Source organism: Saccopteryx leptura, chromosome 5 (genome assembly GCF_036850995.1).
Source record: "Saccopteryx leptura isolate mSacLep1 chromosome 5, mSacLep1_pri_phased_curated, whole genome shotgun sequence".
Classification (NCBI taxonomy): Eukaryota; Metazoa; Chordata; class Mammalia; order Chiroptera; family Emballonuridae; genus Saccopteryx; species Saccopteryx leptura.
Window position 1 is genome coordinate 18,029,898 of NC_089507.1, and position 17,525 is coordinate 18,047,422.

General features: G+C 38.9%; 1 protein-coding gene across 3 annotated transcripts in view; it reads left to right on the plus strand.

Moving 5' to 3' along the window:
• TBC1D19 (TBC1 domain family member 19) overlaps window positions 1-17,525 on the plus strand; it is a 141,232-nt gene that overhangs the window by 5,029 nt on the left and 118,678 nt on the right. For all 3 annotated transcript variants that reach the window (XM_066385012.1, XM_066385013.1, XM_066385014.1), the window contains exons 2-4: window positions 12,891-12,963; window positions 14,339-14,384; window positions 16,005-16,080. In XM_066385012.1, coding sequence (XP_066241109.1) covers window positions 12,891-12,963; window positions 14,339-14,384; window positions 16,005-16,080 — 195 coding nt within the window. The remainder of the gene's footprint in view (window positions 1-12,890; window positions 12,964-14,338; window positions 14,385-16,004; window positions 16,081-17,525) is intronic.

The window sequence follows — 17,525 nt, forward strand, 5'->3', positions numbered from 1 at the left end:
GTACATTACTAAGTGATGGGAACCAGTTTGGAAAAGCTGCATACTGTATGATTCCAACTATATGACATTCTTAAAGGCAAAACTGTAGTGACAGTAAAAAAAAATCATTGGTAGCCAGGTGCTTAGGAGAGAAGAGAGGAATGAATGAGTGGGGGCCCCAAAGATTTACAGGGCAGTGAAGCTATTCTGTAACACAATGGAATAATGGACAAGACAGTTATACATTTGTCAAAACCCATAGAACTATACAAGCAAAAAGGGAAGCCCTATGTAAAGTAAGGATTTTAGTAATAATGTATCAATATTGGTTTGCTAATTGCAACAAATGTACCACAATCCATTATCCAAAAACTGGGGCCAGATATGATTTAGAATTTAGATTTTTTTCAAATTTTAGGACAGTTATTTATGCATATTCTGTATGTATGTTATTTAATAGTCTTACCATGGTTTTGTGGCACCCAGTAATTCTACAAATTAATATTTATATTTATTTAAATGTGTGAGTTTTCACACTCAGTGTGATAAATAACGACTATAAATAGTCTTGTGTCACTCAGGTCAGATCAGATTTTGCCACCAAATCAGTTCAAGTCAGGACAAATTTTGCCACTAACTCATTTAAACGAAAACTTTGTTTTCCAAAGCATTTTAGGTTTTGGAATTTCAAATAAAGAATCTGTAAAGGTTATGTATCTGTATGTATAACATCTGACAGTTAATTGCCTTGATGTAAAAAAAAAGTAGAGCAAGAAAATAGAAAGATAAAGCAGGGTAAGGAGATGGTTACGTGGGATACTCAAAACATGAGTTTGACTGGTTCTTGAGACAATAAAATAACAGACCTACAATATTATAGACTCATAAAAACATAATTTTAGGTATTTTTAAAGTAATTCAATCTTGGACTTAGAAAAAATATATGATAACAACTTTGCCTTAGTTTGTATCTATTAGCTCAGACATTCAATAGAAATCAGCTAACTCTTAAAAGGCAACTTCACAATCAACTTTGATTATAAATCAGTTGGCTATTTATTTGTTCCAGGCCTTTAAATTTTAATCTAGAAGTCATGTTTCTGCACCAGCATTCTCTGAACTGCCTCCACTTTGTGTGAGTATACTCAGGGTGCTAGAACAATAAAATCACACAGAACATTTCTAAGCCAATATTAATGATTTTAAACTTTTCCCCTACTAGTGCTTCTTGTAATGATTAAACACTGAGTCAATTTTATGTATCCCTTTATATACTGAAGTTTAATTATTTAAGATATTAGTGTGATAACATGAAATTTTGTGTTTCAAGAAAGGGGCTACTTTTTATTTCTGAATTTCCTGAGTTACTTTGTTATGAAGTCAACCTGCATTTAAAATTGCATTGGTTCACTCATCCTAGACACTAGAACAATTGCCTAAATCCAAATTAATGCCTAGCACCAGATCAGCATTATTACTTTGTATCATGCATTATTTGTATTTAAAATGGATGTTGTGTAAAACCTCAAATGTTATTTCCATTCCATTAAGTATTTAATAAGTCTTGTTGCTCAGATTGTTATTATAAATAATAGAATTGTGAGAGGAAGGAGCCTGAAAGAAGATAGGCTTTGGGGAGAGAATAAATATCATAAATGATAGGATATTGTCCGAGATCTGAAACCCCAGAGCCTCTCATTGCTAGTGGCTCTTTACCAAAAACATAGGTGATTGTATCTCAAGTCTGTTTTTGTATTCATCATTACCAGAAATATGTACCATGTATAGAGAATTTAGAGATTATAAAAAGGAGAGAAGTTCTCTCTCCTCTCTCGAAAAAGCAAAACAGAACAAAAAACAACAACAACAACAAATGAAATTAAAAAAAAAAGTTTATGGAAAGGAGAGAAGAAACTGACTTTCATTTTTATTTATTTTCGGAAAATTAAATGGCCTTAACTAAATGGATTTTAAATATATTTTGTGGAAGGCCTGGATACATTAAACATATATTGGTATTTAAACATCTGTGCCATGATTAGAGCTTATTATTCTCTCTCTCTCTCTCTCTCTCTCTCTCTCTCTCTGGGGTGGGATTTGGCACTAGGGAAAGCTCCTTACTGGGTACTGCAGTTGATAACTAAATGAATAATTCAGGGACTCGAGTGTGGTGTGAACCAGGGAGTGGTATTATCCTTACCCATGTCTACCTTGGTATTGTTATGCCCTTTAATCCTGGAAAGCAAGATAGTGAAGAACCGGGTTATAGTGTACAGGGTTTCAAAATAAGGAATGTGTTGTCTTCATAAAATTTATGTACTTGAGGGATAAGATACCTACTAAACTGGGGGTTTGCTTTGTATAAGTACATATATCTCTTCATGGTTTATTTCAGCACTGAGTTACTTAGAGAAGGTTGTGTAAGATTCTGGAATTAGGTAAGGCGAAGTTGAACAAGAGGGAAAAGATTGATTAGTGAATGTGAACTGAAGACTGTTCGGGGCATAAGGAATGTTATGAAAAGAGGCTAACGTGTGAAGATGTGAAACAAGGCGGATACGACAGCCAGTGCTGACAGAAGTGGGTCAGCCCAGGGACGTCATCAGAAGGAAGCCAGAGAGGGATCCATGTTCAGACGAGAGAAACCAGAGCAAGGCTCCGGTTATACAACACAGATTGAGTGTAAGGCATGGTCAGCTTGCTCAGAGCCAGCTTTTCCAGTTTGAAACTAAAACTCATCCTTGGCTACAATGCTTGTCTACCAGGACGACTAGGATAACAGAAACAGATCTCGTCTACAGTTTTAGAAAGAACCAAAAGTATCAGGAAGAAAGGGGACACCCAGCTCAACATGTTTTAAGGAGCCTCTCTTCTGTGGTGGCGATGGACTTTTGACAGAAAATAGTCAGACAAAGTCTAAAACAATTATGTTAATAATAAAAGAATAGGGATTGATGTGGGAAAGGGCATCATATCCTTTTTAAAATCACACTTCTCTTTTAGTGTTTTATGTTCCACAATACATTAAACTTTTTAAAAAAATTGAATTTATTGGGGTAACATTGGTTAAGAAAATTATATCGGTTTCAGATGTACAGTTCTACAACACATCATCTGTACACTGCGCTGTGTGTTCACCACCACGTCAAGTCTCCTTCCACCACAGTTTATCCCGCTCCACCCTCGGATACCCCCCTTCTCCCTTCCCTCTGTAATCATCCTAGTGTTGTCTGTGTCTGTGAGTTTGTTTTCTTTGCTTAATCCCTTCACCTTTCTCAGCCAGCCTCCCACCCCCACCCTCTGGCAGCTGTCAGTCTGCTCTCTGTATCTATGAGTCTGTTTCTGTCTTGTTAGTTTATTTTGTTCATTAGATTCTCAATACATGGTGCGTTCCTCAAGAGTGAGGGAGGACAATGAGGTCTTGTTTTTCTCCTTATATCCAACAACTGGAACATAAGAAGTGTTCAGTTAAGTATTGAAAGAAGAATACAAATGAGGAGTCATATCCTGTACTAAGGTATAAACATACTGACAGGAAACGACAGGGGATGGAGAAGCCCTGAGTGGTACCCAAGGTGGGAGAGCGGAGTGAATTCCCAATGTAGGAACGGCGATAAGGCTGAGCAGAAGGTTTCTATTGTAGGACATCAAGGGAGAAATGATCTAGGCTGGGTGGGAGTAGATGTTTAGAGGGTTATGAATGCCAGGATGAACTTGCCTTTAATCTACAGGCAGCGAGTGGGGTCACAGGTATTTTGAGAAGAGTGAAGACATGAAGGTGGTTTTTAGGAACACGCATCTGACACTGGTGGTCAGGACAGACAGGATGGCGGAGAGGGGCCCCGCCTCACTCTCCCGTTCTCCTTCCCACATTCTGTTGGAACTTCCGCCTTGCACCAGCTCGCAGTGCGCAGGAGCATGCGCAGTCTGTCCACTCAGCCTGTCCTCCTTTGCTCCCTTTTCCCAGTTTCCTCAATTAGAATTAATTGTTCCTTTCTATATGGACGATACATCTATTGTGACATTTCCTTTCTTATAGTAGAATTAGTTGTTTTTTTTTATTGGCTGTTTTCTTTTTCAGACTAAGAATTCCAGAGAGCAAGGGCAAGGTCTTACTTGTTTTGTGTTCCCCATGGGGTTTGCAGGTGTAGCTCTCAGAAATCTGTAGTGCAGATGCATTCATTGGAAACTTGTTTACGAAGTACTTACCATGTGAGAGCTATTGTGCCGGGTCTTGGAGTACAGAGATGACAGATACTTGTCCTCAAGAAGCCTGTAGTGTAGTGCAGTGATTTTCAAAGTATGATCTGTGGATCTCTGCTGGTCTATAATACCCTTTCAGGTTAAAACTATTTTATATGAAACCATAAAAATAAATAATGTATAATATAAGGAAAAGAAAATTTCATTGTGCTGACATTTGTGCTGATGGTAAAAAGCAATGGTAGTGGGTTTAACTGCTGGTGTCTTAGTGGAAATCCGAGAACTGGTTCCAAACTGTACTAGTCGTCACTGTATTGTCATTTACAGTGACAAAGAGCCAGTTTTACTCGAGTTTCCTTGATGAAACAGCAAAGTTATTAATTATATTAAATCTAATTTCTTGAAAACATCTTTTTAATATTCTGTTTGAGGAAATGGAATATATGCATTAAGCATTTCTGCTGTATATTGAAATAAGATGATGATCAAAAGAAAAGCATTCCTGCAATTAATTGATTGAGTTACAAGTGGAACTGCTTTTTTTTTTTTTTTTAATGAAACACCATTTAGCCCTGGCCCGTTGGCTCAGTGGTAGAGTGTCGGCCTGGCGTGCAGGAATCCCAGGTTCGATTCCTGGCCAGGGCACACAGGAGAAGCGCCCATCTGCTTCTCCACCCCTCCCCCTCTCCTTCCTCTCTGTCTCTCTCTTCCCCTCCCGCAGCCAAGGCTCCATTGGAGCAAAGTTGGCCCGGGCGCTGAGGATGGCTCTGTGGCCTCTGCCTCAGGTGCTAAAATGGCTCTGATTATGGCAGAGCGACGCCCCAGAGGGGCAGAGCATCGCCCCCTGGTGTGCATGCTGAGTGGATCTCAGTTGGGCACATGCGGGAGTCTGTCTGACTGCCTCCCTGTTTCCGGCTTCAGAAAAATACAAAAAAAAAAAAATGAAAGAAACACCATTTATACTTAAGATAGTGATTGATAAACTATTGTAAACTTAGGTATTTGGTAGGTGTTTATCTAACAAGCAAAATGAGTCTCACTTCAAGGAAAACGATTATGTGTTGCCAATGATAAAATTCAACCCTGAAATCAAAATTAGATTCTGTAACACTGTGTCCACCATTATGAATTTGATGGCTTCCAATACTTAATGACTTTTTGATATTGATGGTGATGTTAAAGAATATTACTTTATGATCTTTTTAATGAAATGTCTACACTGCATCTCTTAATATTATATATTTGAAATAATCAATGCTTAATGTTGCAAGACCATGTATAGATAAAAAAATTGATTCAGAGTGTAAGATAGGTCAATACATGTTTATGTAATAAAATATTAAAAATGTATTGATATTCAGATTCAACAATACAATTAATCTTTAGGAAACTACACTTGTCAAATTTTGTCGTATGTTAAAGTAGAATATCAGCATTATTAGACAAGGATATTACAATACCTTTCCCTTTTCCACTTACATATGTGTGACACTGATTTTTTTCACATAATCAAAACAGCATCGTACCACAAATGGAGTATTACAGCAGATTGACGAATCCAGCTACATTTTATTAAGCAAACATCAGATTTGCAAAAATGTAAGACAGTGCCTCTTTATCTCATTAAGTTTTGTATCTGAAAATACAGTTATTTTAAGTAAAAATATTTATCTTGATAAATAATGGATGGGTTTATTTATTTATTTATTTATTTTTTAGTGAGAGAGCTAAAGACAGAGAGAGGGACAGATAAGAACAGACAGGCAGGAAGGGAGAGAGATGAGAAGCATCAGTTCTTCGTTGTGGCATCTTAGTTGTTCATTGATTGCTTTCTTATATGCACCCCGACCAGGGACTCCAGCAGAGTGAGTGACCTCTTGCTCAAGCCAGCAACCTTGGGCTCAAGCCAGCGACCTTGGGCTTCAAGCCAGCAACCATGGGGTCATATCTATGATCCCACGCTCAATCCAGCGACCCTGCGCTCAAGCTGATGAGCCTGTGCTCAAACTGGGGACCTTAGGACTCGAACCTGGGTCCTCTACATCCCAGTCCAACACTGTATCCATTGCACCACTGCCTGGTCAGTTTATGTTATTATTTTTAAAGAGATAAATAATTTTTATTGTGGTAAGATATACATAAGATTTTCTATTTTAACCATTTATTTAGTGTACAATTCAGTGGCATAAAGTATATTCACATCATTTTGCAATTTTTACCACCATCCATCTCCAGGAATTTTTCATCATCCCAGGCTGAAAGTCTGTGCCCATTAAATAACTTTTGTTTTCCCCATCCCCACAGGCCCTGACAATCACCTTTCTGTCTCTATGAATTTGACTATTTTAAGTATTCTATTATAAGCGAAATTGTATGGTATAAATCCTTGCTTGACCTCATGGATTAGGTTCTGTGACTTTAAGTGAAATGACATATAATGAAACCAGTTTTAGGCTAATTGACATAACCAAGAGTTAAGTTCCTGTGGCATCTCATCAATGTTATAAAGAATTGATATTTTTCAATAACCTGCTATATTTGTTTTTCTTTGACTGGCTTATTCTACTTACTTTGTCCTCGGGTTAATCAATATTTTAGATGTGTCAGAATTTTCATCCTTTTTAAAGGATGACGAGTATTCTGTTGTATGTACATACTGGTTTTGTTTATCTACTCATTAATGCGGACATTCGGGTACTTCCATATTTTAGCTGTTGTGAAGAGTGCTACTGTGAACTTGAGTGTACAAATAGCTAGTCAAGCCCTGCTTTCAGTTCTTTTGGATTGCTGAAGCATATGGTAATTCAATTTTTTTTGAGGAACTGCCAAATAAGCAAACATTTCATTTTTCTGTTTTAACCCTTTAAGTAGTGAAGTGTTTTTTTCATGCTCGCTGACCCCTGGGAGTGGGTTTTGTTTTTGTTTTCTTTCAAAAAATGCAATTAGTTCCAGTTCCAGTTTTATTAACTTAAAATTATGTTTGTTTGATAACCACTTTATGGAAACAAGAAGAACATAGCTTTGCCTTTTTTTTTAATGTTGCCTTACACATTTTTAAAATAAAAACTTTGTACAGTTGTACTCTGGATGGTCAGGAGGCACGAGGACATACACGAACGTTTGTATTACTCAAAGGGTTCGTTTCTGTTGCTGTAGATATCAATGGATGTAAGTCCACATAAACAAAAGCACTCTTAGATTCTTCATAATGTTAAAGAGGATCCTGAGACTTAAAAGTTTGAGCCTCGGTGGTAGTGGAATGAGTGAAGTGGAGAGATCAGTGAGGAAGTGACTTCAGTAGAGGACAGGTCGGACCTGACTTTGCTCAGAGAGGAGTGGCCAGAGCGGTAAGAGGAATCAGTCAGATGAAGAGAACTTGGAGAACCTGGAAGTATGTGAGACCTTGAGAAGAGAAGCTTTTAGGAAAGACATAATAGCTATCACTGATATTTGTAGGTGGCTCACGGGAAAGGAATCAGGCTTATTTCTGTGACCTTGGGGCGGGGCTGGGTGATGGTGACCAATTTTAAGGGAAGTCAATTTTAGCTCATAATAAAGAACTTTCTTACAGAATAGTTCAAAGATGGAATTATCTAATTTTCAACCTTTTTTTTCCATGGCACAAACACACACTAATTACTAAGGTCAGTGCCCCTGACTAAATACAACCATTTTCATCTCATGGTACAAATAAATTAGTTACTAAGAGAGAAGAGATCAGGGCCCCTTTTTCTTTAGTAATTAGTTTATGAGTGCTGAGAAGCAAAGGTTGAAAATCACTGGGTGAGTTTGTAAGCTGGAAAGGTAGTTTAGAGCGTCTAAGTTAGAGCTAGAAAACCACTTGGAGAGGCAGTCAGTAAATAGTTGACTTACAAGAACCCCATAGGGCCTTCTAACCCTGCAATTCTGTGATTCTTTAGACACATAAAAATAAAGCCCAAGATTAGGATAGTGGCTTAGTAAGAAGTGGAGAGGATGGGGCATCTTTAGAGGGAATTAAAGGACCCCTTTGGACCCTTCCTTGTAGACCTCCGTATCCCCTGGTTTGTGCTTCATGGAGTATTTAGCCTCAGTATCCGCTCAGCTTCGTTGACCCACCTGTGACTTTAGCCACTTTGCTACTCTAGCCTCCTTTTATTGCTAAATTTAGAGATTTAAGAATGCCAATGCTTTGGCCGTGCTTTAGATTAAGACTGTTCTGGTGAAGGTGGAAAGAAATTGAAAAGATTGGGGGGGGTGTGTGTGTATGTTTACATGTGTGTCAGAGTGGGCAGGGGTGAAGATGGTCCTGTGTGTGAAAAAGGCATGTGGTGGAGGAGGTCAGAAATGTCAACATAAATAACCTGGTGAAGGATGGCTGTATACCGGGCCGTGACGAGGAATATATTGCATGCTCTCGGTAGATTATATTTCTGATCCTGTTCTTTGCCAGCTCTTATAGTAAGCTAGAGGCAGTTTGTTCAGAATAAGGTTTAACTTTTGTTGTAGATATTTTAAAGACCTCTACTTCCATTCACTCCTTCCCTGCCTGTTTTTTACACATGTCTATTGCCATCTGTGTATGTCTTATATTTTATAATATAACTTTAACTTTCATTGGATTTATCAGCCTAAAAATAGCTTTGAAAAATTTTCTATTTGAGTCTCAAAATAACCTTGTTCAGTTATTAGTTACCGTATAAAGGAAAAAAATTAAGATACAGTGGGGTTAAATGACTTGGCTGAGAGAGGATTCCAGGTCTTCCAATGAGAAATCCCACGCTTATTTAGTCCCAATTTTTAAACTGTGCTTTGTTAAATCAGGGACCCTGAAAATGTTCTATTCATTTAAAAATACTTGATTTAAAATTATATTAAGAAACACATTCTTTCAAATGCATTGTTATAGTGAAGTATTCAGTGCTTCCTGATTAATTTATTTCTGGCTAAATCTTGGGGGGGGGAACCCTGCTTCTGCCATATAGCTTTAAATAATTTTTTTAATGTATTGATTTGAGAGAGAGAGAGAGAGAGAGAGACAAACATTGATTTGCTCTTCCACTTATTTATGCATTCACTGATTGAGTCTCGTATGTGTCCTGACTGGGGATCCAACCCACAACCTTGGTGTATCGGGTCAACGCTCTGACTGACTGAGCTACCCAGCCAGGGCTTCCATACTTCATGGTATGTTTGGAACACTTAGAAATGTGTCATTGATGAGGAAAGATGTAATTCTGCACTGGTCTTTGACCATGTCTGGGCTTGTGCACATCTCTTCATGGAACTTTGTACAGGTGAGGATGTCACTGCAGGGGTATGCGGCGCTGTCGTTGGCCACACAGAGTGCAGGTACGTCTGCTCAGCATGGACTCCCATCACGGCGTGCTGCTCAGATGAGGGACCAGTGAGCCAGCTACGCGTCATGTGGTGGTAACGCGTGGTATGCAGAGTTTTAGCAGTTACAAATATCAGAAGCACTCTGTCTGGTTTTTGTATTTATGATAAATAAGTTTAGTGGATTTGTCTTCAGAATACAAATTTCTGGCCACTTCTCTTTTACTTTTTTTTTTTTTTTTTTTGTATTTTTCTGAGGTTGGAAACAGGGAGGCAGTCAGACAGACTCCCACATGCGCCCCACCGGGATCCACCCGCTATGCCCACCAGGGGGCGATGCTCTGCCCATCTTGGGGCATTGCTCTGTTGCAACCAGAGCCATTCTAGCGCCTGAGGCAGAGGCCACAGACCATCCTCAGCGCCCGGGCAAACTTTGCTCCAATGGAGCCTTGGCTGCGGGAGGGGAAGAGAGAGACAGAGAGGAAGGAGAGGGGCAGAGGTGGAGAAGCAGATGGGTGCTTCTCCTGTGTGCCCTGGCCGAGAATCGAACCCGGGACTCCTGCACGCCAGGCCGACGCTCTACCACTGAGCCAACCGGCCAGGGCCCCGACCACTTCTCTTTAGATTTCCCACAGCAGTTCTGAGAGTGACGGGAAGGCTGGGTTCCTAGACACAACAGTGTGGTGGTTACAGGGGGAGTGTGGGAGGCAGAAGAGGGAAAGGGGGGTTAAACGGGGAAGGAAGGAGACCTGACTTGGGGTTGTGAACACATGGTACAGTGTACAGATGATGTATAATGGAACGGTACACTGGAAACCTATGGAATTTTAGTAACCAGCGTCACCCCCATAAATGCAATTAAAGAACACTTACCTCTGTGACACAGAATTTTTCTTTATATTGAGCAACCAAAATAAAATGCAGAAATTGTATACTGAGGCTATATCAGAATAAAGCTGTATCTTTTTTATGTTAATCATACCTTACTCACTGAGAAGGGACTCATTGTTCTCCTTGTCTAGAAATATCATTTTAAGTGTGTTTTGTATAGAAGGGTTCCTACTAGGACTCAGATTTCGTTTGAAAAAAGGGTTATGCTGCTAAAATGTGTTTTGGAACTGCTGTCCCTGTCCTCCTGTCACTGTCCTGTTCTTGATTTTAAGATTTCTCTAGATTTTTATAATTAGCTGAGATGATTAGTTGTATGGTTTGTCTTTGATATAAAAAAAGTCTATCTAGGAAGTATAACAACTCTGAAGTATGGAAAATGTGTAGAAGCAATAACCAATTTCTCCCTTGAAGTTCTTTAAATTTTGCTACCTCTGAGTCATTTTTAATGACAAGCTCAATGAAAGAAAACCTATTTCCTTTGCCATTTTGAATAATGAGCAGGGTATTACAGCTTTTAAAATCCTAGGAATAACAGACTGGAAAGCAGTCTCTTTAATTAAAAATAATTTGGGGAGAAATTTTTTAAGAAGTTTGTAACATGATTTGGTCAATATAATTCTGACAAGAAACAATTAATGCCAAGTTGGTACTTGGGATGCAGAAATGAAGAAGACATGGTCTCTGCCTTTTCACCTAACAGTCAGATAAATAGTTGACTAAAATGACAGTGAGTCTGGTAAGTGCTCTAACAGGAATAGAGCGCACTTATTTATGCAGGTGAGGGTGTGGGGAGTGGGGAACACAGCTAATACTCAAGGGGTGTCTTGGCAGCGCTTGGGCATTTGCTAAGGGGGTGAGGGAGCATTGGCATCTGAGGAAACAACACGAACAAAACCCTAATGTATTTGACAGATGGGGAATCAGTGAGTGTAGTTCACTGTGACCAAGGGGCAGGGTGTGCATAAGGAGGAGATACAGGGAAAGAGGATGGTGTTAGCTTGGTGGAGGAGCAGCAGATGGATTGGGAGAGATAAGCTGGTATACATGGAAGGCCACGTGTGCCCACTCTGTTGAAAAGTGTAGCCTTCCTGTGTATGCGGTAGAGCACAGCCTGGAGAGACTTACACTTTAGGAAGAAAACGCTGGAGAATGGACCGAAAAGGGAGAAATTAGTTCATTTATTTAATAAGCTTTTATTGAGCACCTACTTGTGAAAGTAACTACTCTAGGCACTTAGGATTCGGTAGCGAACAAATAGACAAAGATGTCTGCCCCAGTGGAGCTCATCACTTCTAGGGTAGCACAACAGACAGTCTACCAATAAACTTAGTAAGTAAATTAACCATACAGTAAATCAGAAAGTAGTAACTAAGAAAGAAGAAGTAGAATAAGGGAGTGTGAAAATGGGGGTGGCTGGTAGTTGTAATACACAAAACAAATCTATGATCTAATGAATTGTTTGTTATAAGATAAATGACCTTGTAAACTCCACCCTGGTAAAAAAAAAAAAAGGGTAATTGTGGTTTTGCTAGTTGATTGGTCTATTTTCATGTAGAAATAAGGGAGATTAAAAAAATAATAAAATTTACTGCCACCAATGCCATCTCCCCAGAAATGGGTTGAATCCTAGAAGAGTTAAAAGTAGAACTGAGAATAAGTGAAGTTTCTGACTTGGAACATCTGGTGGATAGTAAATGCATGAATGAGAATTAAAAACTAAAAGAGAAAGAGCAAAATGGAAGTAGTAAGTGGAAGATATGATCAATATTTTTATTTTGTGGGATTAAAATGTTTCTAAGATACTCTAGTAGAAATGCCTTCTTAAGAAATAGGCTCTCAAATTTAATAGAGAGAGGTAAGTGATGAAAGATTGACACACTGAAAGTAATTGAAGCCATTATAAGTTGGAGAAATTACTATTTTGGGTAAAAATTATAGTATGAAAAATCAGTAGAATAAAAAGCTTGCTCTTGAAGATGAAAGAGACACTAATAAGCACTTGTGAAATAGTAGTTTTATATAATTTTTATAAATATGCACAACAAATGCAGGTTCAGATTAAGCAGCAATCCAAAGAAGAAGACAATCAAAAATTTTTTTTATGGATGTGACTGGGTTTTTGGTCATTAGGTGCAGATGCTGTATATATTGGGTAGAATATTAAGGGAATGGACTTAGGAAATCTGAGTATTGTTTTTACTAGAAAAATAGATGTTAAGTATTCATAAAGATTAAAACCCTAGATGATGTTAAATATTCATAAGCTATAATTTTTTTATTTTGAGTAGACTATAGTGTACTATTACAGATCCTCTATTTTAAGAGTAGGTATAAAAGTAGTCTGTCTTGTGAACTTGTCCAATTAATTCTAAGGTGCTCTGACCTTGAAGGGGAGTTTTTGAATAGTGTGCACATTTGGACACTCCTTTTCAGAATTTTCATTCTCATTAAATATCAACCCGTGTGACTTACCTCAGTCTTTTTCCTCATTCTGTAATTAGGCCAGTCTACAGAGACCTGAGATTAAACTTGAATCACTAAAAGAAGATATTAAGAGATTCTTTAAAACATCAGGTCTGTAAGTTGCTTTTTTTCTCAAAATTTTTTTAAAACAATAAGGAAATACTTTATTTGAAGAGAATATTTTATCCCCAGCCATCTAATTGCTCACTCAAAATTGTGAAACAGTAGCTGGGTAGGTTTCTTTTGGGGCAGAATTAGAACTTTCAGACATTTCACTAAAATGCTATCAAAATTCAGGGCACTGGGGGAATGAATGCTTTATATCAGTTAGTTTTCTTTCTTTCTTTTTTTTTTTTCCATTTTTCTGAAGCTGGAAACAGGAAGAGACAGTCAGACAGACTCCCGCATGCGCCTGACCGGGATCCACCCAGCACGCCCACCAGGGGCGAAGCTCTACCCACCAGGGGGCGATGCTCTGCCCATCCTGGGCGTCGCCATGTTGCGACCAGAGCCACTCTAGCGCCTGAGGCAGAGGCCACAGAGCCATCCCCAGCGCCTGGGCCATCCCTGCTCCAATGGAGCCTTGGCTGCGGGAGGGGAAGAGAGAGACAGAGAGGAAGGAGGGGGAGGGGTGGAGAAGCAAATGGGCGCTTCTCCTGTGTGCCCTGGCCGGGAATCGAACCCGGGTCCTCCGCACGCTAGGCCGACGCTCTACCGCTGAGCCAACCGGCCAGGGCCCAGTTAGTTTTCAATACTGTTTACCTTTCTGGTTAAAATTCTTCCGGGTTATATGAAAAATCTCCCTAGTTAAGGAACTTGTCTTTTACTTTTTTGTGTGTGGCTTTTTTCTTTTACACTTCTTTTCCCTCGTCTTTTCTACCCTTGCAACGAACAAAGGAAAATGTTACTTCTTTTTAGAGCAAGAAGAGAGGTTCCCTATTCTAATCTTTGCACATGGAAACAGAATAGTAAGTGGTTTACTTACCCAGAAAAGTTCAAGTAGGTAGTAGCCAACATAACTGGTCTGACTAGTAGTACCTTAAAATAATCTGCTTCCGGTGTGCAGGAGTGTACTGACTAGTTCTTGTGGCTGATTCCTGTGATCTGTTTGTCAGGTGCCCGGCTATTCCTTGTCCTTCTGTTAGGACATTCTTCATAGCATTGGTAGTACTATAGCTAAAGATTTCAGCATTTGTTGAGCAACTTAATGGTAGAAGAAGGAAACTTTCCTCCTATCCTGAAAAATTAGTGTAATAGTTTTATTAAAAAAGTAATCTAATGTTGACAACTTGACTACTCAGTGTTTGGCAAGGGCTCTAGTGAATGCTTAGGAACTAAGTCTTAATAGTGCTTTACACAGTAATTGGCAGTTGATTTTTTCACAAATGAATCTAAAGTTACTGTTTTAGATAGATTTAAATTATAATGTATATTTACTTTTGAAACTAATGTATTTATATTTTTTATTTTTTATTTTTTTAAACAGGTTGGCAGAAGAAACTTCAGAATGCTGTTTATAGTGAACTGAGTGTGTGAGTTTTTCCTACTAATGTTGAAATATTGTTATGTTTAGCTATATTGACTTTGTAAATATTGAATACAGTATTGCTATATATATTCATTATATTATTATTTTGCATTAGTACTTATATATTTAAAGTTACTTAATTTTTTTACAGATTAGTTTTGCCAGAGAAATAATAATGAATAGTTGTTTTTATATCACCAAAATTTTGTATTAAAAATTCATTCATTCAGTATAATTAAGGAATAAGATGTGTTTTATAAGGTAGTATTTCAGAAAACTGAAGTTTACCAACATTCTTCTTATTGTTGCCATTTTGGATATTACCCTTTTTCTCTTTATAAACAACCATTCTAAACATAATTAACTTTTTTTTTCAAAATGGGTATAATAAACAAAAAACTTGCCCTCAGCATCAGTTAAGGTAAATAGAACTATTTGTCATTATAAAAAATATATAGATCTAGAACATTAGCTTTTATAGATTTATTAACTATTTTATTATTCATCAGTTATTTATTGATGCTCCAGCACTGCGCTAGACACGGGAATGCAGGGTGGCCGAGAAAGGAAGTGCGTCTGGCAGAAGGGAACAGTGGACTCAGAGACTGGCAGGCGGAAGTGTGGCAGAGCGGAGGGACAGAAGTTGAATGGCCGGATGGTGCAGGGGAAGGGGGCGGGGAGGATGCTGTTAGATACATGGCAGGGATGAGCTTCACACTCACGGCTTTGTAGACTGGATCCTAATAGCATTTGGGTGTCAGTTTAGAATTTTGTGCAGCGTAGTGACATGATCATATTTTCATTGTATTCATTCAACAATGTACTTATTATCTGGTATGTGCCAGGCATTCTGCTAGACAATGGATCACAGTCGCTGGTGAATAAGGAAGACATTGCTCCTGGCTAACATGCCTGGCAAATTGGCAAATAGGTTGAAAATCGTGCGGAAATAAGGGACACTGGTTGAGAAGCTGATGCTTGAAAGTAGACAAAAGCCGCTGGTTGCGGGCAACAGTGTCAGCGGGGCGGAGAAAGCTGAGAAGTGTCCTGGGGACCTAGGGGACAAGGAGAGGAAGGAGTCGGGAGTGATGCACAGGTCCCCTGCCGTGTTCCTAGCCGACAGCCCTCGGCTCTTCAGTGAGTGCACTCGGGTTTCAGTCCCAGATTTCTGAGTTTTGTTACATTTAGAAAGAATTCCTATTAAAATGGAAGGATTTTGGAGTGGTATTTAATTTTAAACCACATGTCCCTTTACAAATAATATATTGAGCACCATGAAATATATAGTTTTAAAAACTATCTCGCATGTGCACATAAGAAAAACTGAAGCATCTAGAGATGATCATTATTTTTCCTTTGTGAAAGGTAATTTATTTAGGTACATGGAATGTAGATTTTAGTGGGAAAACAATTAGCTAGAAATAATCAGGAAGTGAGGCTGTCTTTAAATTACATAGAATAGGTTGCTTTTTTTCTATTCTAGAAATGTTTGCGGTCCATAACTGCTAATCAGTATTCTATTTCACTTATAACATGGGCTACAAAGGTAAGTCATTTCTAACCGAGAGAATTAGTTAATTATCAAGAGCAATGCATGGTACTTAGCTGCCTCTTCTGTCCCCAGGTTTCCGTTACCCAGTCACCCTGCCGCACCTCCGGAGCATCTGAAAGAGCCCCTGGTGTACATGAGGAAGGCACAGGTTGGCTGCTGTTCACTTTTAATTTTGTTTTTCCGTGCCAAGTTATTCATGCCAGGTGCAAGGTCCCTATTGATGTCAGGAGAATATATTATTTATTATATGAGAAACTGGGTGAGAACCAATAAAATGATGTGAATAGTATTTGCATACTCTTCCTTGTCACTTTCCGTAACCAAGGATCCCACCTATTTAAAATAACCCTGAAAACCTTGATTAGAAAAAAATATATCATGTTCCGTACTGCTCTGAAAGTTAAAATGTGACAGAAGTGTTACGCAGCAGTTGTTGCTCATGCTCTGTGATACTAAAGGAGCGAACGGGGAGTGAACTGACACACTCGTCCCTTAAACCTCAGGCCCTGGAAGCCGGCATTGCCGATGGTGCATGTGATATACATGTGTTCTCATAGTGTGCTGTTACGTACTGATTGTGTTTTGTTTCAGAACTCAGATGAAACTGCTTTCTAAAAAATGGGCTGAAAACAACCAAAAATCACGTTAAAAGAATAAAATAAAATAACTTAAACAGAAAGACTAGGAGGAAGTTGTTAAAAAAGAAAAGAACTCCTCTCATGTGTCCCTCACCCATCCCTGGCCTGTGCTTGGCCAGGTCCACCTGCCTCCGGTGCTGGTAGGGCCCTGTGACTGCCGCTGCCGCCATATTGAATGGACATCCACAGTCGCTCTTTGTTCTCCATCGTAGTCTCGGAAATTATTATGGAAAATTTCAAATGTACACCGAAGAGTTCCCGCGGCCCCGCCCTCCAGCCTCAGCAGCCCCGGTGGTTCTGCGGCTCCTGGGAAGGTCCCGCTGCTCTGAAGCAGCACGTTCCGCAGAGTGGGCGCTCGGCAGCTTGGGTCTTTCAAGTTTTATTTTCATAAATGATCCACGGGTGAAAGAATTGTTTGATCTTTTGTTGTAAAGATAAAAATAAAAAGGTTAGATCTAAATATATTTTGGTGAAATTTGAAAATTTCCAAAAGGATTAGAGAAAGTATTAGTTTTAGCATATTAGGTGGAGGAAATAAACACAAAACTTGGTTTCCTATTGTGACTGGAAAGATGAGAGAGGTAAATAATAGGTCTGTGCTGAGAATTCACACAAATGCTAAGTGTGTGTGTTGTGCGTGTGTATGGGACTTCTCTCTTTTTTTTTTTTTTTTTTAAATAAATTTTTATTAATGGTAATGGGATGACATTAATAAATCAGGGTACATATATTCAAAGAAAACATGACTAGGTTATTTTGTCATTAAATTATGTTGCATACCCCTCGCCCAAAGTCAGATTGTCCTTCGCCACCCTCTATCTAGTTCTCTGTGCCCCTCCCCCTCCCCCTAACTCTCCCCCTGTCCTCCCTCCCCCCACCCCTGGTAACCACCACACTCTTGTCCATGTCTCTTAGTCTCATTTTTATGTTCCACCAATGTATGGAATCATGTAGT